Source organism: Rattus norvegicus, chromosome 12, assembly GCF_021556685.1.
Source record: "Rattus norvegicus strain SHRSP/BbbUtx chromosome 12, alternate assembly SHRSP_T2T, whole genome shotgun sequence".
Classification (NCBI taxonomy): domain Eukaryota; kingdom Metazoa; phylum Chordata; class Mammalia; order Rodentia; family Muridae; genus Rattus; species Rattus norvegicus.
In genome coordinates, this window is record NC_141545.1 from 27704095 (window position 1) to 27731280 (window position 27186).

The 27186-nt window shown below is 49.3% G+C and overlaps 1 protein-coding gene and 1 non-coding gene across 20 annotated transcripts; both read left to right on the plus strand.

The window, feature by feature from the left end:
* Positions 1–4208: 4208 nt before the first annotated feature.
* On the plus strand, positions 4209–26710 carry Ssc4d (scavenger receptor cysteine rich family member with 4 domains). Of its 19 annotated transcripts, none has more exon segments than NM_001431722.1 (11): positions 4209–4492; positions 9188–9467; positions 11293–11328; positions 11483–11788; positions 13338–13415; positions 13948–14262; positions 16252–16329; positions 17236–17310; positions 17425–17736; positions 18762–18839; positions 19612–20607. In NM_001431722.1, coding segments are annotated over 10 exon segments (1761 nt in total). In that variant the 5' UTR covers positions 4209–4492; positions 9188–9301; the 3' UTR covers positions 19929–20607.
* On the plus strand, positions 24336–24441 carry LOC120096095 (U6 spliceosomal RNA). Its single transcript, XR_015634989.1, has one exon. It is a non-coding gene; the product is annotated as a U6 spliceosomal RNA (small nuclear RNA).
* Positions 26711–27186: the final 476 nt, after the last annotated feature.

Below are 27186 nucleotides of genomic sequence, written 5' to 3' on the forward strand. Positions count from 1 at the left end.
TTTTTTTTTTTTTTCCCGGAGCTGGGGGCGTCGGATCTCTTTACAGATGGTTGTGAACCACCAACCTACAACTATTGTAGGCTGACCTTAAATAAATAACAATTTCCCTAGCTTAGCTTTCCTAGTACCAGGATTGCAAGGTGTAAGTCACCACACCCCCATTTTATGTTAACTGATTAAAAAAAAAAAACATTTGTGTGTATTGAGGGAGTACACACATGCCACAACATGCATGTGGCGGTTGGAGGACAACTTTTGGAAGTCAGCTGTCTCTCCATCCTGTGGGTCCCAGGGATCTAACTCATCTATTTGGGTATAAGGCACATGCGTGCATTTATGTGCTGAGCCATTTTTCCAGCTTCAATGTTTCTTTTTTTTTTTTTACTTTGGATAGATTAACCATGCTCCCGGACTATGGTTTTTCGTTTTGTTTATTTTACTTTTTAGAGCAGTCGTCTTATGATGTTGCTCGGTCTAGCCTTGAACTCTGGGCTAGAGTAAATTTTCTGTCTCAGCCTCCATATTTTTTGTCACCTCTTATCTTAGGCAACAACATTTTCCCCCAGTGGCTATATTCATGTAACTTTTTTAGGGGGACAACAGGGTCTTACTATGTATCCTTGGCTGGCCTAACGAATCAGAATCCTCCCACTGCTGGCTGTGAAGGTACACACAGTAGGGAGGCAGGTGGATTTCTGTGAGTTCCAGGCTGTCCAGCGTTACATGGTGAGCCTCTATCTCAAACAAACAAACAAACAAACAAACAAATGAGGGGCTGGAGAGATGGCTCAGTGGTTAGAGCACCGACTGCTCTTCCAGAGGTCCTGAGTTCAATTCCCAGCAACCACTCGGTGGCTCACAACCATCTATAATGGATTTGATGGCCTCTTCTGGTGTGTCTGACGGCCTGCCGTAAACAAACAACATAAAACTCCCAACAACTCAGGAGGCAGAGGCAGGTGGATCTCTCTGAGTTTGAGGCCGATTCCAGGCCAGCCAGAGTTACTTAGCGAGATCCTGGCTCAAACAAACTGCAGAATCCTCCTGCCTCTGCCGCTGAGTGCTAGGACTATAGGCGGGCCACCCTCCTCCCCACCCAGCTTTGATTTCTTATTTTATTTTTGAGACACTGAAAATAAAACTCAGGACCTTGTGCGGGCTTTGGTTTTAGTTCGTCTTGGCACAAATACCAAAGGACAAACTATTCACCCGAGTACCTCCGAGGGGCGATGCTCCCTACGTTCGTTTTATGGGAAGTGGACACGGAGCTCTGCTTAGGCAGAGGCAACTGTGTGAGCCAAGATGGAGGACACTCAGGTGAGCCTGCAGAAATGCTAAGTGCCTGGAGCCCGGGTCCTGGGAGAGGAGCCTACGAGGCTGGTGAGGTGGGCCAGGCAGGACCCTGAGGATGCCAGGCTAAGATTAGCCTTGGCCTGTGAGAGCATTGACATGCTCAAACAAGTACATGATGGGGTCAGCACTGGTTGGGAGGAGGGAATCCACGGCTATTAGATGTAGGTGTCTGCAGCACCTCTCCTGGCAGGAATTACAGACGGGCTAACGGTTCCTAGGAGTCGGGGCCTGGTCTTGGGACCCCGGCCTTGGGACCCCGGCCTTGGCAGGCTTGTTATCTGCCATTCTGTTTGCTAGTTGTGCTGGGAACAGAATGAGGAGGGCTGGAGATGGACTACCAGGGTTAACCTGTGCTTCGAACTCACATCCCCATTTCTCCCTAAACTGGGGTAACCTAACAGGACTGCAGGGGAAGCCAGAGATTTGTAAGGCAGGAAGGGGCGCGGGTGTGTGTGTGTGACACACTCCTAAAGTCACAGTACTTGGGAGACTGACGCAGGAGGATCACGTTTGAAGCCAGCCTGGGTTATATAGTAAGAGGGAGCCGTTGAGATGACTCAGCAGACAAAAGCGCCTACCTCACAGTCTGAGGAGCTTCCTTCAATCCCTGGAATCCACACGAAGAGGGAGACAGACTGGAGAGGTGGCTCAGTGATTAAGAGCACGTCTTGCATTTCCAGAGGACCTGAATTGAGTTCCCGGCACCCATTTGGGGTAGCTTACAAACCACCTGTAAGTCCAGCTACAGGGGATTTGACCTCTCAGGGCCTCCTCAAACATTTATTTGCACATGGCATACACTAATACACACACACACACACACACACACACACACACACACACACACACAAATACACAAATGACCCTTTAAAAATAGCCGTGTAGTGGTGGCAGCAGTGGGTAGCATGCATCTCTAATCCCAGCACTTGGAGGTAGAGGCAGGTGGATCTCTGAGTTTGAGGCCAGCCTGGTTTACAGAGTGAGTTCCAGGACAGCCAGGACTGCACAGAGAAAGGGACAGGAGAGATGGTCAACATTTAGAAGGTTTGATGATCCTAGATGGCCTCGGTCTGGTTCCCAGCACCCACATGGCAGCTCACAACCATCTCTAACTCCAGTCCCAGCAGGTACAAGATGCACATAAACTTATGCAGGCACACATACATATGCATAAATAAAATATATAGGGAGGGTTAGAGAGATGGCTCAGTGGTTAGAGAGATTGTTACTATTGCAGAGGACCCAGGTTCTAGTCCCAGGGCCTACAGGGCCGCTCACAACTGACTGCAGCCCCAGTCTCTAGAGATCCAACCCTTCTCTTGTCCCCAAAGACACTAGGCATGAATGTGATCAGAGACCTATATGCAAGCAAAACGCTCACAAAGGGGAAAGTTTTAATTCTTCTTTTTATGAGGTATGATCCATGCTGTGATCCTTCTTTTTTTTTTAAAGATTTATTCATTTATTATATATAAGTACACTGTAGCTGTCTTCAGATACACCAGAAGAGGGCATCAGATCTCTTTACAGATGGTTGTGAGCCACCATGTGGTTGCTGGGAATTGAACTCAGGACCTCTGGAAGAGCAGTCAGTGCTCTTTTTTTTTTTTTTTTTTTTTTTTTTTTTTTGGTTCTTTTTTTTCAGAGCTGGGGACCGAACCCAGGGCCTTGTGCTTCCTAGGTAAGCGCTCTACCACTGAGCTAAATCCCCAGCCCCCACTGAGCTAAATCCCCAGCCCCGCAGTCAGTGCTCTTTTTTTTTTTTTTTTTTTTTTTTTTTTTTGCAGAGCTGGGAACCGAAACCAGGGCCTTGCGCTTCCTAGGCAAGCGCTCTACCACTGAGCTAAATCCCCAACCCCTGCAGTCAGTGCTCCTAACCGCTGAGCCATCTCTCCAGCCCGGAAAGTTTTAATTCTTCTAACCAGATTATTTTGTTCTTCTTCTTTTTTTTTTTTTTTTTGGAGCTGGGGACCGAACCCAGGGCCTTGCGCTTCCTAGGTAAGTGCTCTACCACTGAGCTAAATCCCCAGCCCCCACTGAGCTAAATCCCCAGCCCCGCAGTCAGTGCTCTTTTTTTTTTTTTTTTTTTTTTTTTTTTTTTGCAGAGCTGGGAACCGAAACCAGGGCCTTGCGCTTCCTAGGCAAGCGCTATACCACTGAGCTAAATCCCCAACCCCTGCAGTCAGTGCTCTTAACCGCTGAGCCATCTCTCCAGCCCGGAAAGTTTTAATTCTTCTAACCAGATTATTTTGTTCTTCTTTTTTTTTTTTTTTTTTTTGGAGCTGGGGACCGAACCCAGGGCCTTGCGCTTCCTAGGTAAGTGCTCTACCACTGAGCTAAATCCCCAGCCCCTATTTTGTTCTTCTTGGTGTTGGTGTTTTGGATTTGTTTGTTTGGGGGGCTTTTTGGTTTTTGTTTTTTGAGACAGAGTATCTGCATAGCAGAGACTGGCTGTCCTGGAATTTGCTAACTCACAAAGATCCACCTGCTTTTCAAGTCCTGGGATTAAAGGAGTGTGCCCCGCGGCCTGGTTTCTCTGTCTCATGTGGAGTCTGAGGATTGAACTAAATGGGCCAGGCATATGAAGCCAAGTCTTCACCCTCTGAGCCATCCCGCTTGCTCTGAATCCCTTTTCCCCACCCCACCTTCATTTCTTTATGGCGCGAGAGGGTCTCACTAGGTAGCTGAGGATAAACTTGATCTCACAACGTAACCTAGGCTGACTCTCCGTCACCCATGTCTGATGTTCGGCTGTCCCACAGAGGGGTAGGGAGCCATTCAGGCTTTTCTGCAACCTGAGCCCGGAGGGGAGCTGGCAGAGGAAGGCGGGGCCACCAGGCCTCTTAGCTCCTCCCCTTCCTCGGTGCCCTTCCTCCGGGCTGCTCACAGCACTACAGATCACCTCCACTCTCCCTTAGCCTCTCTCTGCGCCAAAGGTCAGGTGCGGACAGGCTGGGGCCACCAGCAGCTCCATGGCCAAGGCTATTGCCTCTTCTCTCCTTCCAGCTACGGAAAGAAAAGACGAAAAGTCTGTGTTGATCTGCATTTGGGGGGCCCTTCCCCCTCCGAAAGTTCCAGTGGTTGAAACTTGGATTATCTGGAGACGAAGGGACAGAAAGACCCCAGAACATCCCCACAGGTATGAATCCTTCAATATTGTGTGTGTGTGTGTGTGTGTGTGTGTGTGTGTTCTCTGTGTGTAATAACAGTTTCCTTTGAAGACCTCCAGAGTCCTTTCTTTAAAAACAAACAAACATTTATTTATGTGTGTGCAGGCATGCACATGTGACAGTCACAGGGCAACTTGCAAGAGTGTTCTCTCCTCGCAACATGTGGGTCCCGGGAATTGAACTTGGGTCATCAGACTTGGCAGCAATCACCTTTACCTGCTGAGCCAACTCACTGTCTACTTCCTGAGACCCTTCTGTTTCATTCTATGGCTTCATAGCCACAAATTCATTCAGCCAATCAACAAACATTTCCTGAACGCTCTATGCCATGTTCCGCTATTGAATGAGATCCGACTCTTGAAGGGCAGATGGGGCATTCATAGCAATAGCTAGCACATTGGAGTGGGCCAGACACCGGGGCAACAAGTAGAAGGGGAAGAATGAGACCACTTTGCAAATAAGAACAGAGGGGTTTCACGCTGGTCATCGCCTGCCCCACCAGGGCTAGAAGGAATTCTGGGAACACTCAAGGGCCCTGGATCAGTAGTTAAGATCGAACACCTGCTCTTGCAGAGGACCAGGGTCCGGTTCCTAGCGCTCACATGGCCATTCAGGTCTATAACTGTAGTCCTAAGGGATCCAATGAGCTCTTATGGCCTTCCTAGACACCGGGTATGTTTGTGGTGCCTATACAAAACACCCATAGCATAAGAAAATATTTAAAACCACCCTGCAAGGCAGATGTGGCAGGGGCAAGTGCCTAAACTCCTAGCATTCAGAGGTGTAAACAGGAGGTTTGAACTGAGTTCAAGGTCATCTTTGGCTACATAGGAGTTTGAAAAAGTCTCTCAAAAACAAAAAGACCATGGCCGTTTAGGACAGGGATGAAGCAACCTCTGATGCTGATCCCTGAGAACAGGACAGCACCGAGGTATCAGGTATCGGAGTCAGTTTGAAGCTGAAGGCTGTGGGACTGAGGCCTTATTCCCTGAGCAGGCCATGAAGAGTCAGTCAGGCTGTCACAGTGTCAGACGTCCCTGCAGGAGTGGCTTTCTCTCTGGCTTCTAGGCTGCAGAAGCAGGGAATACCTGGAGAGGTGCGGCTGAGGACTTCTGGCAGGGGCCTTGGAATATAGCCACCCCTCCGGAAGGGAACTGGCTGGGGGAGGGGCTCCCTTAGAAGTGGGTGGCCTGGGAGCTATGGGAAGGCCCAGGAAACTATGTATCCCCACCAGAAAGATTGCCTGGTAGCTGCCATCCTTCTTACAATTCTCGGTTCCCGTGTCCCAGCTGTCCCCAGTCAGGGCAGGAGGAACACAAAAGGTGATTATTCTGCTGCGGGCTATCCTGGGCTTCCATGAATGGCGCGTTGAAAACCCCATGTCCTCATCCAGATCTGTTTTCACCTCTCTGTCCGAATGCACTGTCTGTATGCCAGAGTGAGTCAAAAGCCAGGGAGAGATTCTCCAGGGAGGGGCACGATGGCCCTGGGCACCTCAGACTCCAAGGATCCCACACAGGACCATTTTTCCTCTACCGATTCCTTCCATGCCAGCCCCCTGAGGTGACTGGGAGGCAGGTGTGTGTGGAAGCCGGGTCCTGCTCACTTAGCCCCCCAGTTTTCTTCCGCACCTGTGCTGATGCTTCCGTCCCAACTCTCATTATCTGGAGTCCCGAGAGCCCAATCGGCTTCCGAAACTGCCTCCATCTGTCCCTCCCAAAAGCTCAACAGCCAGCTTCACACTCCTGCTGAAGGCTGCAAGGAGAGGGCCACACTGTGGGACCGTCTGGGGCGCTGAGAGCACAAACTATGTGAACTTTCACTGAGATTCGCAGGTAGAAATATTTTTTTCATTTATTTATTTAGTTATTTAGTTATTTAGTTAGTTGTTTAGTTAGCTAGTTAGTTATTCATTTATGTTCAGACAGGCCCTGGCTGGTCCAGAACTCTGTGTTAGTCTGGTTCACCAACTCACGTAAGTCTGCCTGGCTCTGGGATTTGTTTATTTACTCATTTAATCGGGTGGAGAGCTAAACCTGGGTCTCAGTCTTTCTTTGTAGCCCAAGCTGGCCTGGTACTCAGTAGGTAGCTAAGTTTTGCCTCAAACTTGTGACAGTCCTCCTACTACAGAAGTAAATCACCATAACCAGATTTCTCCCTCTCCCTCTCCCTCTCCCTCTCCCTCTCTTTCTCCCTCTCCCTCTCCCCCTCCTTCCCCTCCCCCTCTCCTCTTCCTCCTCCTCCTCTCTCTCTCTCTCTCTCCTGTCTGTCTCAGTCTCTGTCTCTCTCTCTCTCTTTTTTTTTAAAGATTTATTTATTTATTATGAGTACACTGTAGCTGTCTTCAGACACACCAGAAGAGGGCATCAGATCTCATTACAGATGGTTGTGAGCCACCACGTGGTTGCTGGGATTTGAACTCAGGACCTCTGGAAGAGCAGTCAGTGCTCTTAACCGCTGAGCCATCTCTCCAGCCCTCTCTCTCTCTTTTTGTCTGACTTTTGAGACAGGGTCTCATGTAGCCCAATCTTGCAATGTAGCTGAGGATGGCCTTGAACTCTTTTTAAAAACATTTGTTTATTTAATCTTTGGCAGTGTTTTGGCTACCTGTGTGTATTTGTACAGTGTGCGTGCCTGGTACCTGTGGTGGTCAGAAGAACAAATCAGCTCCTCTGGAATCAGAATCAGGGGTGGTTGTGAGCCACCACGTGGGTGCTAGGAACGAACCTGCGTCCTCCGGAAGTGCAGGAAGTGGTCTTAACTGTTGAGCCATCCCTGGCTCCAGCCTGTGCGTGTGTGTGCGCGTGCGTGCGTGAGTGCACACATATAAAGTACATGGAAGGCCAGAGGTTGATGTCAGATGTCTTCCATAATCATTCTCTGTGCCTTATTTTTTGAGACAGGCAGGCAGATCTCTGTGAGTTCGAGCACAGCCTGGTTGACATCGCCAGTTCCAGGACAAGGCAGAGCTGTATAGTAAAACTGTATTTAAAACAAAATAAACAGGGCTGGAGGGATGGCTCAATGGTAAGAGCACTGACTGCTCCTCCAGAGGTCCTGAGTTCAAATCCCAGCAACCACATGGTGGCTCACAACCATCTGTAATGGGATCTGATGTTCTCTTCTGGTGTGTCTGAAGACAGCTACAGTGTACTCATATACATTAAATAAATATACATTAAATAAATAAATCTTTAAAAAAAATAAAAACAAAAACCTCCAAAAAAGTTGAGAGGTAGCTGGAGAGATGGCTCAGTGGTTAAGAGCACTGACTGCTCTTCCAGAGGTCCTGAGTTCAAATCCCAGCAACCACATGATAGCTCAAAACCATCTGAAATGAGGAACTGATGCCCTCTACTGGTGTGTCTGAAGACAGCGACAGTGTGCTCACACACATAAAATAAATAAATCTAAAAAAAAAAGTAGAGAGGTAAGTAATTAACTAAGTTATTAGGGTACTTGCCCATCTTGCAGGAGGCCCTGGGTAAAATGGGGCATAGAGCTATGTAATCTGGGCACTCAGAGGGTGGAGGCAAACGGATCACAAGATCACACTTGGCTTCATAACAAACTGGAGGCTAACCTGGGCTACACGAACCAATCTAAACAACAAAAAGAAGCAACCATGATGCTGGGTAGAGCATTTGCTTAGCATGTGTGAATCCCTTGGTCTAAGCTCCTCCACCATACCCAGGCCCACACAGACATCCTGACACCCCCATGCCCACAGACGCCCAGACATACATACAGACCCAACCCACACATACAGACAGTAGCAATGAAAATAAAATCCACTGGGCAGTGGTGGCACATGCCTTTGATCCCAGCACTCAGAGGCAGAGGCAGGCAGATCTCTGAGTTCAAGATTAGCCTGGTTTTCATGATGAATCTCAGGACAGCCAGGGCTGCACAGAGAAACGCTGTCTTGAAAAACCAAATGACAACAAGATAATAATAAAATTAATAAGTAAATAAAGAAAATCTAAATGTATACCCCTTAAAAAATTAACTGGGTTTTGGGGTTGGGGATTTAGCTCAGTGGTAGAGCGCTTGCCTAGCAAGCACAAGGCCCTGGGTTCGGTCCCCAGCTCCGAAAAAAAAAAAAAGAAAAAGAAAAAAAATTAACTGGGTTTTTTAAGTACCATCCCTGGTGCCAACTATACCTGTGGGCATTAGTAATAAGTAAATAAATAAAATTAATATGTAACTTAATAAATAAGTAAATTAATAAAATCTAAATATATACCTACAACCCCTTAAAATTAACTGGGTTTTTTAAGGACCACCCCTGGTACCAACTATACCTGTGGGCATGAAGGCCTGGAGGATGAACTCTGAGCCCCTGGCCCTGCTGTGGTTGGAACCCGCACCCTGCCAAGCCCATCTGGCATCCTTTGTCTTCTTTGCACGCCTGCAGCCAAATGCGGCCCCTTAGGAAGTTCTCTCTCTTCTCCCTTCCCCTTTTGTGGTATTGGGAATGGACCCAGAGCCCATGTGAGTTCAGCACGGACTCTACCACTGAGCAATAACCCCGGCTCTCCCGCAGGGGATTCTGGGTAGGTTCTCTACGGCGGAGCCAATCCTCCAGATTCTCAGTAGCCGATTCTAGGCGAGCGTTCTCCCGAGCCACGTCCCAGCCCAGATCCATCTTTCTCATCTCCTAGCTCTCGCACCTGTGGCTATGTCCTTCCCCCTGCAGCTGGCCCGTGCGTCTGGAAGTAAGCACGGAGGATCCTGAGCTGCAGATGTTCCAGCTGTGACTTCTCCTCCGATACCTGATGGGACCGCCTGAAAGGCCATCCCTTGGCTGGACACCCAAGGAAGCAGACATGCAAAGTGGCCCCCAGCCCGATGAATGGAGCAGTGGATGGAAGCCTGGGGATGGGGGTGCTGCCCCCTTGCCCCTCTCCCCAGCACTGTCCTTCCTTCTTCTGTTCCCACTGGGTAAGTGTCCCCAGACCTTCCCTGACACTTCTTTCTAGCTCTTGTTTCTTTCTAGCTCTTGTTTCCCACACTGTCCAACTTCGATGGGAGTCCAGGCATATTTGTAATCCCAGGACTTGGAAAGTGGAAGTAGAAGGGTCATCCTCAGCTACGTATCGGGTCCCAGGCTAGCCTGGGCTACATGAGACCCTGTCTCAAAACAACAAAAATGAGCCAGGCAGTGGTGGTGTAAGCCTTTAATCCCAGCACTCAGGAAACAGCGAGATTTCTTTGAGTTTGAGGCCAGCCTGGTTTACAGTCAGGGATACACAGAGAATCCCTGTTTCGAAACAAACAAAAAAGCCAACAATAAACAAAACCAGGATTGGCAGGATGGCTCGGCAGTAAGGGTGCTGCTTGTCACCCAGCCTGAGGACCTGAATTAGATCCCTGGAATCCATACGGTAGGAAGAAAGAGCAGCTCCTGAACATTGTCCATGGCCTCGACATGTGCCATAGGCCATGCACACGCCAACATTCATGTCCATCATTCATACACATGACACATGAATGTACACACACACATACACACACACACACACACACACACACACACACACACACACACACACACGGTAGGAGCAGTGGGATAAAAGTTCAAGGTCATTCTCATCTACACAGTAAGTTCCAGGTTAGCCTGGGCTATGAGACTCTATCTTAAGAAATCATTAAAAAGGGACTGGAGAATACGGCTCACTGGCTAAGAGCACTGGGCTGGCCCTCTTCCAGAGGACCCCAAGTCAATTCCCAGCACCCTCACAAGTGGCTCATTCGTTAATTTCAGTTCCAGGGGATCTGGTTCCCTCTTCTGGCCTCTGCCAGTACTGCATGTGGGGTACAGACCCGTGGGCAAAACACCCACACATTAAAATAAAAACACTTTAAAAACAATAGTACAAAAATGGCCAGTGAGGTAGCTAAAACCACCTATGTTCCATTAATGACAGTGATCCTTTGGCCTCCACATATAAATGCAATTTAAAAGTTTTAATTCGGGGGTTGGGGATTTAGCTCAGTGGTAGAGCGCTTGCCTAGGAAGCGCAAGGCCCTGGGTTCGGTCCCCAGCTCCGAAAAATAGAACCAAAAAAAAAAAAAAAAAAAAAAGTTTTAATTCGTTGGCTGGAGAGATGGCTCAGTGATTAAGAGCACTGACTGCTCTTCCAGATATCCTGAGTTCAATTCCCAGCAACCACATGGTGGGATCCGATGGCCTCTTGTGGTGTGTCTGAAGACAGCTACAGTATATACACACACACACACACACACACACACACACACACACATATATATATTAAATCTTTTAAAAAATTTAATTTTTCAGTGGTGGCACATGCCTTGTAATCTCAGCACTCACTAAACTGAGGTAGGTGGAGTTCTTGAGTTTGAAACTAACCTGGTCTACAGAACAAGTTCTAGGACAGCCAGGGCTAAACAGGTAAACCCTGTCTGGAAAGAAAAAAAAAAAAAAGAAAGAAAAAGAAAAAAAGAGAAGGGGAAAGAAAAGGAAAAGAAATTAATGAATTCTTAAAAAGAAAAAAGATATCAAAACTCTGCCTTGTAGAGAGAAGAGCCTCAGGGGATTTTGCTATCCAGTAAACAAATGGGTCCAGGCAGATTTGTAGAGAACCATGGAGCACTGGGATAGGGAGGTTGATGGAGCGGTCCCAGAAAAAGGAGGTGTGGGAGTTCCGGTGGTGAAACCCCTGGGGAAGGGGAAGCTTGTGAAAAGACCAGTCCTCCAGGGCTGAGCAGAGACTCACCTCCTTCCCTGTCTGGTCTGTTTCAGCGAGTGCCCTCCAGCCCACTCCTCTGCCCTTTCCAGGTAGGTTCTGCCACTTCCCCCTCATCTGTTCATAGATATTCCCAAGCTGGCATAGTCCAGCCATACCAGTTTGGGAGAAGGCTCCCGTGGCATCCTTTGGCATCCCGTGGGTTCCCGATTCCTCACTGCACCCGTTTGTCTCCGTTTTTTACAGAGCTGAGGCTGGTAGGGGGTCCAAGCCGCTGCCGAGGGCGCCTGGAGGTCATGCACAGCGGTTCCTGGGGCAGCGTTTGCGACGATGACTGGGACGTTGTGGATGCCAACGTGGTGTGTCGTCAGCTGGGCTGTGGCCTGGCATTGCCGGTGCCGCGGCCCCTCACCTTTGGCCAGGGCAGAGGGCCCATTTTCCTGGATAATGTGGAATGCCGCGGGCAGGAAGCGTCTCTGAGCGAGTGTGGCAGCAGGGGCTGGGGTGTCCACAACTGCTTTCACTATGAAGATGTGGCGGTCCTGTGTGATGGTGAGGGAAAGAAAGGGGGCAAGAAACAAGCAGGGTTCCATGTGGGGCTTGATTGAACCACAGATGCCTAGGGATTGAACCTGTGGCCTTATGTATGCTAGCCAATCATTTTACCACTGAGCCACATGCCCAACCTGCTACTGGCTGATTCTAGGCAAGTGATCTATCTGTGTTCTCCTCCTTTCATCCATCCATCTATCCATCTATCTATCTATCTATCTATCTATCTATCTATCTATCTATCTATCTATCTATCCATCCATCCATCCATCCATGCGAGATGAAGTCGATTCTCCTCCCTCCACCTGCTAAATGCTCAGTCATGTACATCACACTAGGCTTAGCCGCCCCCCCCCTTTCCGAACCAGACCACTGGGGTCACCCTGATCATAAGCTTAGAGCTGCATAGAAACTCAGTCACCTTGAGAACCATTTTCTAGCCGACAAGGCTTATAAAAACCCAAGCTGTAGGGGTTGGGGATTTAGCTCAGCGGTAGAGCGCTTGCCTAGCGAGCGCAAGGCCCTGGGTTCGGTCCCCAGCTCCGGAAAAAAAAGAAAAAACAAAACAAAAAACCCAAGCTGTAACGGGATCCTAGACTTTCCGTTTCTGCAGTCTGAGGTAGGGCCTAGGAATTTAATGATTTTAGGAAGTTCCCCGGGGTTGTCAACTGCATTTGGACTTGGGCTTAAGGGACTGGAGCCGGGGCTGGGGATTTAGCTCAGTGGTAGAGCGCTTACCTAGGAAGCGCAAGGCCCTGGGTTCGGTCCCCAGCTCCGGAAAAAAAAAAAAAAAAAAAAACCAAAAAAAAAAAAAAAAAAAAAAAAAAGGGACTGGAGCCATGGCTCAGTAGTTAAGAGCACTTGCTGCTTTTGCGATCTAGCACCCTCTTCTGGACGTCATAGGCACTACAGGTACGTGGGGCCCAGACATACAAAAAGGCAAAACCACCATATCCATAAAATAAAAATAAAGGGGCTGCCGAGGTGACTCAGTGGTTAAGAGTAGTGGTAGTACTTGAAGAGGGCCTGGGTTCAAATCCCAGCATCCACATGGTAGCTCACAGCCATCCAGAACGCTTCTGATCTCTGCAGACACTAGGCATGTACACGGTGTACAAACATACACACCAAGCAGTCCGATTCATAAAATAAATCTAAAAAAATATTAAATTGAGAAGCAGTGAAGAACACCTAGCATGGGCCTCTGTCTCCATGCGCACACGCACAGGTCCTTGGACCTACACATACGCATGCGCACATCCACATACCACACATGCACCACACTCAAGTACTTTTGAGCATGCACATGCTCAAAAAATAGAGAATGTGGGCCTTAGGCATGGCGACACACCCCTGAAATAACAGCATTCCAACGATAAGACGACAGGTTCAAATTTATTCTTACCTTCGTAACAAGTTGGGGGCCAAATCCATACATATGCAGAATTCGGGGCTTTGGTCTTGAAAGCAGGTATCGTAGGGATTCTGCGTACGAGGACAGAGAACAGAAAGATCCCTGTATCTTGCTTCTACCCTGCTTTCTCTGCAGAATTCTTGCATACACAGCCCCCAGCAAGGAAGGTGTTGACCAGTATAGCGCCCCCTACAGCCCTCCAAAATGGGAGAGGTAAGTGATATGGCAGTCGGGCCCTTGGTGTAGGCTAGAGGAGCTGAGGGAAGTGGGGGTTGAGGGCTTCAAGGTCATACCCGCAATGTACAACAAGGACCCTCTTTTGAGGGACATGGAGAGGGAGGAAGCTTAGAGGAGGCAGGTCCCATGTGTCAGGAGTGGGGGAGGGCTTCATGGAAGAAGAGGCGTGGCAGCTACATCTTACGAAGTGAGGTTTTCTCTGGGCAGCTGTACATGACAAACAGGCACATTTTACAAAGCAAGGACAAGAAAGGGAAGGCTAGTTTTTAGGTCAGGATGACATAATCTACTCTGGTTATCCTGAGACCCACAATCCAACTTTCTGGACTGTCAGAAGGCTCGGCCAAGGGGGTGGGCTGGCTAGCTTATCCCTGCTGTGGGGTTTTGGTCATGCAGCTGAGGTTGCTGTCCCAGGGAAGGCCCGGTACATTAATGAAGTAGATGAAAACGCCTCCTCATGGCCCTGTAAAATGCTACTTGCCCTACCCTCTCCATCCACCATCACCAGGTGAGGGCAGCGTGCGCCTGGCGGGCGGTGCCAGCCCGTGTCAAGGCCGAGTGGAGATTCTGCACGGTGGCCTCTGGGGCACTGTATGCGACGATGACTGGGGGCTGCCGGATGCTGCTGTTGTGTGCCGCCAGCTGGGCTGTGGGGCCGCCTTGGCTGCCACCACTAACGCCTTTTTCGGCTACGGTACCGGGCATATCCTGCTGGACAACGTTCACTGCGAAGGCGGGGAGCCCCGCCTGGCAGCCTGCCAGAGCCTAGGCTGGGGCGTGCACAACTGCGGACACCACGAGGATGCTGGGGTGCTCTGTGCAGGTGCCAGGGGTAGCGGAGGCGGGGCCAGGCTAGAGAGGCGGGGCCTTTTGAAGGAGTTAAAGTGGGGAGGAGAACTGGAAGAAACAAAGGGCTGCGTGGGGACTGGGGTTTGGCTAACTATACTTTCCAAATTACCTGTACTCTCAGGCCTGCTCTGGGGAAGCAATTCAGATAACTCGTTCTCACATTCTCTGTAACTCTGTAGAATTATCACAGCATTCCTCTGTTACTAGGAATGGCTCCAGAATTGTCTAGAAATTTCCAGATATTCCTCACGACCGATTTCAGAATAAAGCAATATTTTAGAACTGTTCCCTCAAAGATTAACCCTGGCCAGCTGTCTGTAATCCTGATGATCTAATAATAGACTGCCCCACCCCCATCTGGACCCTCTCCAACTTGGGAGGTGTTTTCAGCAAATTAGGGGTAAACATTGGAGCAGAGCATGTAGCTTACCTGATAGGGCATTTACCTAGCATGCATGAGGCCCTGGGTCTAATGTCCAGCCTCACACAGTCTAGGCATACTGGTACATACTTATAGCTCTAGTACTCCCTGGGCTACATAAAACCCTGTGGTATCTGTGTCTCTATCTCCGCTCTTAGGGGACAATGGCAAGCTCGTCTCTGTGAGTTCAAGGCCAGACAGGACTACTTAGTAAAACAGAATAGAGGTGATTTTTGTCTTGTTGAGGCAGGGTCTTGCTGTAGCCCAGGCTAGCCTCCCTAGTTGCAGGTATCACCAGTACTAGCCATCATACCCAGCCCAACAGATGGGTTATTGTTGCTCTTATATCTTGGGGAATTGAACCCAGAACTTTGTACATGTAAACTCTACCACTGTGCTAAATACACTCTTAGCCCAGCGAATAGGACTCATTGGGACCATTACACCATTTCTCAGGTAGACTCTGCTCTTTAGATGGAAAGTGTTTGTAGGAAACCAAAAGCCATCATTCCCAGCTTACAGATTGGAAAGTCGAGGTCCTGAGAGGTTCCAGGAGCCCTAGCAGAATCACAAGTGATCTTGTTCAATGAAGTTCATGCCCCCAGCCCTTTTTTTTTTTTTTTTTTTTTTTTTTCCGGAGCTGGGGACTGAACCCAGGGCCTTGCGCTTGCTAGGCAAGCGCTCTACCGCTGAGCTAAATCCCCAACCCCTCCCAGCCCTTTTCTAACCTCATTTTATTGATGTAGTGGGATAAAGATTCTTCAGTCTTTTATTTTAGTCTAGCCTTGAACTCGGTACTTAAAGGACGACCCTACATTTCTTTTTTTTTTTTTAAGATTTATTCATTTATTGTATTTAAGTACACTGTAGCTGTCTTCAGACACACCAGAAGAGGGCACCGGATTTCTTTACAGATGGTTGTGAGCCACCATGTGGTTGCTGGGAATTGAACTCATGACCTCTGGAAGAGCAGTCGGGTGCTCTTAACCGCTGAGCCATCTCTCCAGCCCACAACCCTACATTTCTGAGCCTCCTGCCTTCATCTCTCCGGTGCTGGGATTGCAGACATGTACAGCCACACCCATTTTATGCACCCAGGGCTTCGTGCATACTAGGCAGCCCATGCTACCAGCTGAGCTACATCCCAGGCCACAAAGTTGGTGGAGTCTTTCTGCTTTAAATCCCTCAGAAATGAGCATGGGGTCCTTCATAGGCAAAGCTCTGCTTCTTTCTCTCTCTCTCTTTTTTTTTTTTTCCGGAGCTAGGGACCGAACCCAGGACCTTACGCTTGCTAGGCAAGCGCTCTACCACTGAGCTAAATCCCCAACCCCGCTCTGTCTCTTTCTATTTTGTACACACTAGACTTCTAAGAACGTTGGACACAAATGAAAACATGCATGTGTATCTGTGTACCTCACATAAATGACTACGGTCAAGCTGGGCAGGGCTCACTGTATTCTAGCCCTTGGTGTACAATTTGTTCTCTCTTGGGAGACACTCTTAGCCCTGTGACTGACCCTTCTGTTCTCTCTCCTGCTCTAGTTCTGAGCCCTCCAACTTCCACAGCACTGCCTCCCTCTGTCACCAAAGAAGACTGGGCATGGCACACTGAGCCAGCAGGTAAAGAGCCCACTCTCCCAGCTCGAAGGGCTGGGACAAGTCAGGTAAAGTAGGAACGAGGGAAGCTCTTCTGGAGACACAGGAAAGGGACTTTTAAGCGAAGGCTTTGGTGCAGATGGGAGAGATGGGGTGAGATGAGCAGATGGGAGCACGGATGACACCCAGAGCTCTGAAGAATTAAGGGTGGATAAGAGTTTTCTTTTTCTGTAGCCCTGGCACTCCCTTAGTAGACCAGGCTGGGCTCCAAGTCACAGAGATCCACCAGCTTTGCCTCTTGAGTGCTGGGATTAAAGGTGTGTGTCACCACTGCCCAGCAAGAGACGTCTTTAAAATGCTTGAGTCAAATTGGGGGTTGCTGCACAGGTCGGGGATTGAGAGCCCATGTGCAGGAATTCAAATCAGGAATCAGGGTTAGAGGGAAGTTTGGAATTAGGACTACAGGTATCACTGCGTGATTAACATTACGGTAATTTAAGACCCAGGAGTTGAGGGGTGTAATTCACAGGGTTGACTGCTTGCTTATCAAGAACAAGCCCAAGGATTCCGTCTGAAGCACTACATAAACCAGGCATGACGGGTCACACCAAGATGAGGCAGGAGACTGGAGTTCAAAGCCAATTGAAGCTACACAGCCAGACCTTGCCCCAAAAACCCAAAAGATTTAAATCCCAGCACTTGGGAGGCAGATCTCTTATGTGAGATCAGCCACCTATATAGTCAGTTCTAACCCAGCCAAGGCTACATACTGAGAGCCTGTCTTGAAAAGAAAAAAGAAAATGGGGAGGAAAATCCTAAAAGATCTTTAATACTGGACAGACAGCACGGTGACTCTGGGACTGAGGCTAAGTGAGGTGTGGGTGGGGTTAAGTGGCCTTGCCCGCTTCAAAGGCTCCCTTGTCTCCACAGCTACAGGAGTTGGTGCCCTGCCTTCCAGGGATACCATACGGTTCACCACGGCAGCCTGGGCCTCAGGGAAGAAAAGTAAGTGGACCTGCCTGGGTCCCGTGCGGGGTGGGAGCGGGTGGGATGCGGGCTGCAATAAGGAGCCCGCTGCCCCAGGGCATCCACCCTAGCACTGGCCTGTGCGCCCCGCAGGCGGTAGGCTGAGGCTAGTAGGCGGCCCCAGCCCTTGTCGCGGTCGCGTGGAGGTGCTGTACGCCGGAGGTTGGGGCACCGTGTGCGACGATGACTGGGACTTCGCGGACGCGCGCGTGGCCTGTCGCGAGGCGGGTTGTGGGCCTGCGCTAGGCGCCACGGGCCTTGGTCATTTTGGCTATGGCCGAGGCCCTGTGCTGCTGGACAACGTAGGCTGCACCGGTACCGAAGCCCGCCTCAGCGACTGCTTCCATCTGGGCTGGGGCCAGCACAATTGCGGCCACCACGAAGACGCTGGAGCTTTGTGCGCAGGTGAAGCTGTGGAGTCGGATAAGGAGTGGGCGGGGCCCGACGAATAGGAAATATGGGCGGGGCACTCTGAAAGAAAAGCAGAGCAGCGCAAGCAGAGCAAGCAGGGCTGAGGGCCCATAAGAGAGGCAGTGCACATGCGCGCACCAACAATATGGGTGAGACTGAATCATGAGATGGGAGGGGGTATCCTGTGGGGGCGGAACAAGAAGTGGTTGAGCCGGGCAGTGCGTGGGCCTTCACGGCACCATGGGCGGGGCCTCTTGCAGCAGTAAGTGGGGGTGGGCCCGAGTCTGAAAAGGCATGGGTGGGGTCGTGAGCAGGAGCTCCCTGCTGTGTGAGCGGAAGCTGGCCCAAGCCTGGGAAGAGGAAAGTGAAGCTGTGCGCAGGTTTTGTGGGCGGGATGGTCTGAGGTTTTTTTGTGGGTGGAGCCTCTTAGCGGGCGCTGCGGTAAGGGCTAGACAGGGTCTGATCTGGAATAGAGGAATAGGCGTGGCACTCTCTGCTGCACTGCAGCGGAAGTATTGCGCATAGCGGGGGTAGCCGGATGCTGGGGCACTCTCAGCGGCTGAGCCGTAGGGGCGTAACCGGAAGGGCGAGTTCTCTGCAGGGTGAGAATAGGGCGCGGCCAAGGGAGGACTCGGGCGGTGCTTTCTAGTTTATAACGGCTGTGTCGTTTATTCTCTCCCTGCTGAGTCAAGGTTCCTACTAACTACTAGTGATTGGTAGGAAGCAGGAGGGGCGGACTGTTCTCCCAGAGCTAGCCTTTTCAGAGATAGCAATGAAAAGAGGCATTTACAGAGTCTGGCAGGACATTGTCAATCCCTTCTGTTCTCGCTTGCTGTAGAAGGTGGAATCTCCACCTTTACTTGATGCCCAGGTGGCCCTTCAGTCTCTTACCTTAGGGGACAGTTCTTTGAGGTTCTTTTCTTTCTGTAAAACCTGGGAAAGTTAGGAGAGATGATCTGGCTCTAGATAGCATGTTCCCCACCGTGACAGCCATCTTTTTTCTGCCCCTACTGAGCCAGGCCCAGAGGAGCTGGGACTCCAGGTCCAGCAGGATGGTTCTGAGACCACCCGAATGCCCAGTCCTCGGCCCAGAGATGGTAGGTGTCTACTGCCATTGAAAGTGAGGTTGGGGTTGGGGATTTAGCTCAGTGGTAGAGCGCTTGCCTAGCAAGCACAAGGCCCTGGGTTCGGTCCCCAGCTCCGAAAAAAAAAAAAAAGAAAAAAGAAAGTGAGGTTGGAAATTTAGGGATAAAAACACTACAGCAATCTAGAGTTTTCTCCACTTGGGACCAAACTGAAGAGATGAGACTCCTATCTTGAAGCAGACAGTGTGAGAGAATGCACAAAGGCATGTTAGTCCATGGCTTTCACCCCAGCATTCTGGAGACTTGAGTCAGAAGAACAGTAACTTCAAGGTCAGCCTGAACCACATACATAACGACTCTACCCCAGGGAAAACACAAACAACAAATTAGCCTAAGGGAATGCAGGCATGGAGGTGGGGACAGTAAACTTTGGGGGACAGGATGAGACATGGTGTGGCTAAGGGCCTGAGGCTATCTGTTGGGGGTCTCACTGAATAGCTCTGGCTGACCATTGCTTATGAGAACAGGCTGACCTGGAACTCAGAGAGAGTCACTTGCCTCAGCCTCCCTCGTGTTGGGATCAAAGGTGTGTGTCACCTTGTCCAGCATTATTTGTGTCTGTGTACTGGTGTATATACACGACTGTATTCATACATATGTGAACACAAAACAGTATGAACAAACATGAAGGTCAGAGGACAACCCCAAGAATTTGTCTTGGTGACAAAACTGGATCCCATGAGCATATGGGCTCTTCTGACCCAGGGCCTTATCTCCAACACAGGGCACCTCCGTCTGGCTAGTGGAACCCACCGATGTGAAGGGCGTGTAGAACTCTTCCTGGGACAGCAGTGGGGCACTGTTTGTGATGACGCCTGGGACCTACGGGCAGCCATTGTCCTGTGCCGTCAGCTGGGATGTGGCCAGGCTCTGGCAGCCCTAGGCGAGGCCCACTTTGGCCCAGGCCGAGGCCCAATCCTCTTGGACAATGTCAAATGCCGAGGAGACGAGAGCACCTTGCTACTTTGCTCTCACATCCGCTGGGATGTCCACAACTGTGACCACAGCGAGGATGCCAGTGTCCTCTGCCAGCCATTGTGACCCAGACAGCTCTGCACTCCGTATCATGTCAAAGGAGCCTATGGGAAACTGCCTCTGCTTTTCCAGGATGCTTTCCTATGATAGCTCCAGGTCCTGGTGCCCTTTCTCCCCATGCATGGGGGAGAAATGAAGTACCTGCCTGCATCCTCTTTACTATGTGGCCTGAGACTGTTGTCAGCTGCTGAAGGCCCAGTACAGTGAACACAGCAATGTTTTGCCTCAGTCAGAACAGAAAATGTGGGAGAATGACTCACTTCTCTTTGGGGGAACTCTTATTATATAGTACCCCTGATCTTTCCTCTCTCCACCCATAGCCATGAGGCTCTCTGTAAAGGCCTTCAAACCTTCCAGTGACCTATCTTGGTCTCCCCCTAAAAGTGGGGAGACAGGAGGGGTTGGGGGTGCTCTTTTTTATAGACTGGCAGGGGACTGCAGAAGATCCCAGGTCATCACCTTCCCTGCTGGGTGAGGACCTGGACTCAGATGGTGCTCAGCTGAACAAGGGGGCTGCAGGGGCCAAAGCAGGGACAAAAGGAGCCCTTCCTGCAGCAACTCTGATTACCACTCCCCCCCCACCACCACCACAGAGCCTCCACTTTGCAGTAGCAAAGAAGCCTGGAGGCCCATAGCCACTGTTCATAGGTGCCAAGTCAATAAAGCACTATCCCCCATCTTTTAACTGAGGTCATTGTTTGAGAACCTGTCCCGAGGCAGCTGGAAAGACTCCAGGAAGGACTTTCTGGAGAAAACTGGTGTAGAGATGAAAGGCTGTGGTCCAAGAGCATCATCCAGTTCTCCACGGGCCCATCACAGCCTGCAAATGCTGACTCACCAGGGCAAGCCTCAGCTCCTTCTGGTCATCTTCTCCATTCTGTCACACACACAAATCTAGACCCAGGGAAAGACAGGAAGTAGGGCAGGCTGGTGCACGTCTGTGATGCCTGCGTTAGGGGTGCTGAGGAAGGGTGTGCTGAGGGAGTTCCAGGCCAGCCAGAGCTGCAGAGTGAGAGCAGCTGACTGAACAGGCCCAGAAAATAAAATGACAAAACAAAACAAAATCTCCTCTGGTAAAAATACGCCTGTGATATTACCTCTTTAAAGGAGTCACAGGAAGGAGGATCGGGAGTTCAAGGGCATCCTCAACTACATAACCACTCAAGGCAAGCTTGGACAACAAGATACCTGGGGGCAGGGCTGGAGGAGACCCTGCCTGAATTGGTGGTGGCAAAACTCTGTAATTCCAGCACTTGCATGCCTAAGCAGGTGGATTGGGAGTTTAAGGCAGCCTGAGCTACTAGAAAGGCCATGCCACCTTCTCCCCTTCCCCTGCCTATGAATTTCTACATTCGTTTTGTTTTCTAGTTTTTCAAGACAGGTTTTTGCCGTGTAGCCCTGGCTTTCCTGGAACTTGGTTTATAGACCATGCTAACCTCGAATTCAGAGACCTGCCTGCCTCTGTTTCCTGAGGGCTGGGGTTAAAGGTGTGTGCCACTACGCCTGGCATAAGTTTTCATGTGTGAGTCATTATGTCCTTATTCATCCCTGCCCTCTTTGTGCCTCGGCTATTCTCCGATGCTTCCTTTAGACGCCATTCCTGCTTGCTTGGGTGAGTTTGCTTGCTGTTTTGCTTTTGCAGGATTGGGGATTAAGCCTAGGACCTAATTCATCGAAGGCAGATAAGAGTACTCTCTCATTGAGCCATAAGCCACAACTCCACCAGTTCTGGTTTCTTGTTTTGTTCCACAAACATTTATTAGTGAGTGTGTGTGTGTGTGTGTGTGTGTGTGTGTGTGTGCGCGCACGCGTGCGCGAGCGCGCTTCTTGAAAAGCAAATGAGGAAGAGGAAGATGATACGGGATGTCCAGCTCCATGGCTCTCAGATTCCCTCGGAGCTGGGTCTCTCCTCAAACCCTAAAGGCCAGCAAACTCCAGAAGTCATTCCGTCTCTGCCCTCTGTAGTACCAGAGTCGCAGGCATTCCTGGTCACTCTGGTTTTACACCTCGGTGCTGGAATCCCCAATCAGATCCTCAACTTTGCACAAAATAAGAGGCTGCAGAAGATGGTTCAGTGGCATCACTGCAGCCTCTTATTTTATTGGTAGACTTTTACTTTTTTGTATAAATTTTCATACATGGCTGTATGTTGCCCACATGCATACCCTGTATTCACCAAGATCACAAAGGGTTGGTTGTGAACCACACCATGTGGGTGCTGGGAATTGAGCTCAGGTGCCCTGCAAGAGCAAGTGCTCTTAATTGCTGAGCCATCTCTCCAGGCCCCTCTTATTAAAAAAAATAATAATAATACATGCATATTTGAGTATGTGTGTGGTACATGTCATAGGAGTTCTTCCACCGCGCGGGTACCAGAGATTCTTTTTTTTTTTTTTTTTTTTTTTTTTGCCAAGCTGTGACTTTATTAACTGACCAGATTATAAAAATACCACGTGCAATACCTTAGTTCATCCGTCTATTAAGCCTGTTTATCGTACCAGAGATTCTTGATAGAAAGTGTTTTTACCTGCTGAGCCATCACGCCAGCCTTGGGGCCCTCATCTTCATCTATACCATCGTGGAGACACAGTGTCCTTGTCTCTATGTTCCTGAGTATGACTTAAAGTTCTGATGAGGTTTTCAAAGTGCAGCAAGCTAGCCTTATGTATTTGTTGTTGCACCTGCCTGACAACCCGAGCGGGAGCCAAACATTGAGGATTGAGGGATTAGAAAAAAAAAAAAAAAAAAGACGAAAAAAAATGAAGCAGCCGGGATTGACTTCCTGTAAGGTCACACTCCAAACTTCCAGGGTCTTCCCATTCAGGCACTACCCCGGGAAGTGTTCTTATCTACTGTGCAAACGGAGGAAACAAAAGATCAGTGGAAGGTCCAGGGTTTTGTTGGGCCATCAAAAAACAGCAGGGGCCAGGTGTTGGGATTCCCACTAGACCCCATAAGCCTCGTTGGCTAGGACAAGGACAGGACTGGGTAGGACGTGACGTAGGTGTACCTTTCCGGGGGGGATGGGGGTGTCCATCAAGTCGCGCCTTCCTGCTGAGTCACTGCAGGAGCTCAAAAGAGAGTCCGCTCTGGGTGTTACCCGAAGCCACGCCTCTATCTTATTGAAGGATTTTGATTGGGTAGGTTGGAAACTGGTTCGGCCAGTCGCAGCAAACTGCAGGTTGCTGGTTGGGTGGGGCAGGAGGGTGGGGCCGCCCTCTTCGAGACGCTTCCTTTCCTCCCGGGAGGGTCAGTTTATGAAGAGTTCTAGGTTTGGTCTGACACAGGAATCCAGTTCCCGGTGTAGCCCATATAAGGGAATGAAGGTCAAGCGTTCCCAAGAGATTGGAGTTTAGGCGACATTTTCAGTCCCTGAAGACATTTGCTGATTACAAAGAGCATTTACCCAACAACAACCTCTGGGCCAACAAGGCTTCTTTTCTCTTCCCCACCCGACCCCCACTCCCCTTCTATAAATGCTTTAGTCAAGGTCTCATGTAGTCCAGCGTGGCTTCTAATTTGCCACATTGCCAAAGATGACCTTGATCTTTTGATCTTTATTTCTTCCTCTGCCCACCTCCCCAATACTGGGGTTACAAGTGCTCGTTTATGCAATTCTGAGGAACCCAGAGCTTCACTTAAGCTAAACAAACACTCCTCCAATGGAGCTATATCCTAAACCCCTCTACTGATATTTTCACGAAAGACAAGTAGGTTGGTTGGTTTTCGTTTATCGAGACAGTTTTTCTGTATGGCCCTGGCTGCCTTGGAGCTCAGTCTGTAGACCCGCAGTCCTCAAACTAAAGTTCTGCTTGTGGAGATTAAAGGTACACGATGCAGACGCTGCCACCCCCCACACCCCCAGCTTTCACAGGACATTTAGCCCACAAAGGACTGTTAAAATTATAAGACTGGTTCACAATAAAACCAGAATAGGAATAGGGCGAGGTGGCACGGTCGTGTAAAAAAACAACTAAAATAAATAAAACCTAGATCAAAGGGGCTGGGGTGTACTCAGTTGGTAAAGTGCTTGCCAAACATTCAGAAAGTCCTAGGTTCAGTCCCCAACTCAGAGAAAGGGTTCCACAGGCATAGGATATCAAGTTGTAATGACCTGAGTCCAAGCCTCAGAGAACTAATCTTCATAAACTGTCTTTATGAACATGCGAAATGTGTGTGTATTCACGCGTACATGTATGTATGTGTATTCACACACACACACTAAATTAAAATGCCATAAAAAATTTAAAAACCAGCAACAACAAAAAAAATATATTTTAAAAAAATGAAACAAAAATCTCTTGAGTGTGGTGACTGTCACGTGCCTGAAATCCCAGGAGTGGAGACAGATGGTCACCCTCAATTATACAGCTAATCCAAGGCCAGCCTATGCTACATAAGACACAGCCTCAAGTGCTCGCTTCGGCAGCCCATGTACTAAAATTGGAACGATATTGAGGAGATTAGATGGCCCCTGCACAAGGTTGACACACAAATTCGTGAAGCGTTCCATGTTTTTAGGACTGAAGGAGCTGAAGGGGTTTACAACCCCATAAGAACAACAATACCGGGGTTGGGGATTTAGCTCAGTGGTAGAGCTCCGGAAAAAAAAAAAAAAGAACAATACCAACCAACCAGAGCTCCCATAGACTAAACCACCATCCAAAGACTATACATGGACTGACCCATGGCTCCATCTGTAACAGAGGGTGGCCTTGTTGGGCACTAATGGGAGGAGAAGCCCTTGGTCCTGCCAAGGCTGAACCTCCCCCCACCCCCAGTATAGGGGAATGTCAGGGTGGGGAAGCGGGAAGGGGTGGGTGGGGGAACACTCATAGAAGGGTGGGGGATGGGATAGGAGGTTATGAAGGGGAACCGGGGAAAGGGGATAACATTCGAAATGTAAATAAGGGGCTGGGGATTTAGCTCAGTGGTAGAGCGCTTACCTAGGAATCGCAAGGCCCTGGGTTCGGTCCCCAGCTCCGAAAAAAAAAACCAAAAAAAAAAAAAAAAAAAGTAAACGAAATGTAAATAAATGTCCAATAAAACAAAAACAAATAAACAAGAAAAGACAGTCTCAAAAACAAACCAAAATTAAAGAATTGGAAAAGGTTCCACCCACCCCTGGCAAGCATGAGCAGTAAACAGAGGGGTTTTGTGGTCGTGGTTTTGTTTTGAGATAAGACGATGTAGTCTGTGCTACCCTGAAATTTGTTGTGTAGTCAGAAACCAACGCAAGCTTCTAGACTCTCTTGCCTCCGAGACAGGATCTCACACTGCAGTCCAGGCTGACCTGGACCACAAGCAGTTTTCCTGCGTTAGCCTCCCAGTGGCTGGTCTTACAGATGTGAGCGACCTCGGGTTGGTTGGACTGAGGATTTTAACACAGCCTGCCATATCGCAGCAAATTATATGTGTAGCGTCACCCTGAGGAGGGTCTGTCGTCTTAAGATTGGCCCCGCCAGCCCACTGCAAGTTGGTCGTAATTCAATCTTGGCAGATGGAGAAACATGCTCAGAGCTAGGACTGACCTGCCCCACTGTGAGCTACAGAGCGGCAGGGATTTGAGTCTTGCGCTGTCTGTAATTGGCTTCTTTCTGGTTTGCTGTGTAGGGGAGGCTTCAGACTTGATGAGAAGCTGCAGACACCGAGGCACCTGCTCCCTGCCACATAGTCAATTTTCCGTCTTGGGATCTCTGCATGAGTTGGAAAAGTCCGTTTCTCTGCCAAGCAGGCGGCTCAGGGGAACCCTTTCTATTTGATAAATATCTTCTTCCATCCACGTGGCCACCTTGGAAAGTGAACGTTGCCTCTACCTTTAAAAAAAAAAAATAACTGATTTAATTTCATGTGCATTGGTGTGAAGGGGTCAGATCCTTGGGAACTAGAGTGTTACAGTTATCGGCTGCCACATGGGTACTGGGAATTGAACCCAGGTTCTCTGAAAGAACAGATGGTGCTCTCAACCGCCAAACCATCTCCCCAGCCCCATCTCTACTCGTTAGGTGAGGAAACTGAACATCAAAAGTAGAGCTTTGACTGGGTGGTGGGGGTGCATACCTTTAATCCCAACACAGGGGAGGCAAAACCCGCTGGATCTTGAATTCGAGGCCAGCCTTGTCAGAGTGAGTTCTGGGACAGCCAGTGCTACACAGAGACACCATGTCTCAAAAAAAAAAAAAAAAATAGTGTTTTAGGCCAGTGATGAAGCTCACATGTAAAGGTAATTGCTTGAAACAGCCTGACAATCTGACAACGTGTGGTGTGTGTGTGTGTGTGTGTGTGTGTGTGTGTGTGTGTGTGTGTGTGTAATGTATACCTATGGATACAAGCATGCCTGGGCCAGCATACACAGGTGGAGTCGGCAGAGAGGACAGTTTGTGGGAGTCAGTACTCCCTAGCATGTGAATCCTAGGGAATCGAACTGAGATCCTTCAGGCTTGGCCTCAGGCACCTTTCCTTGTTGAGCCACCTTGCCGGCCCAGTGGTTAGGGATTTTAGAAGTTAAGCATCCGTGAGAGCTGCCTGCACAAACTGCTTGGCTCTTCCCCTCTTCATTCATTCTCATCCATAATGCTGCACATGTAATGCAAGCTGACCACAATGTCCTGATCCCCCTCTGCCATCTCCTGAGGAGACATCTACAGGCATGCCCCACTGCTCCTGGCAAAATCTTTACTATTCCAGCACTTGGGAAGCAGAGGCCAGAGAAGCTCTGTGAGCTCCAGGATCGCTAGAGCTGCACAGTGAGACCCTGTCTTGAAATAAAACCCAAAGCAAAGCCAAAATTCTTTGTCTATCTTTTTTAAAAAATATATTTATTTTATTTTATTTATATGTGTGCATGCGTGTGTGTGTGTGTGTGTGTGTGTGTGTGTGTGTGTGTATCATGTGTATGCAGGAACCCTTGCAGGTCAGAAGATGTGTCATATCTCCTGGAACTGGAGTTACAGATGCTTGTGAACTACCTACCAGAGGTGCTGGGACTCCAAACCATGTCCTCTGCAAGAGCAGTCATCACTCTTAAAATCATCTCTGTAGCCCTGCCCACCCATACTTTTTTTAAAGAATTTGTCTTAATTTACTTATTTTTATTTTATGTGCATTGGTGTTTTGCCTGCATGTCTGTGTGAGCGTCAGTTCTGGAGTTAAAGAGATCTTGAACCCCCAGGTATGTGCTAGGAATTGAACCCAGGGCCTCTGGAAGAGCAGTCAGTGCTCTTAACCACTGAGCCATCTCTCCAGCCTTTGGCCTTTAGAGGAG

Excerpts from the sequence above, each read along its gene's own strand:
- Ssc4d (XM_087578343.1), top strand. The coding sequence starts at position 9,302 with ATGGGACCGCCTGAAAGGCCATCCCTTGGCTGGACACCCAAGGAAGCA. Across the intron at positions 9,468-11,482 it reads CCTTCTTCTGTTCCCACTGG|AGCTGAGGCTGGTAGGGGGT; the intron begins GTAAGTGTCCCC and ends CGTTTTTTACAG. Across the intron at positions 16,330-17,235 it reads ATGGCACACTGAGCCAGCAG|CTACAGGAGTTGGTGCCCTG; the intron begins GTAAAGAGCCCA and ends TTGTCTCCACAG.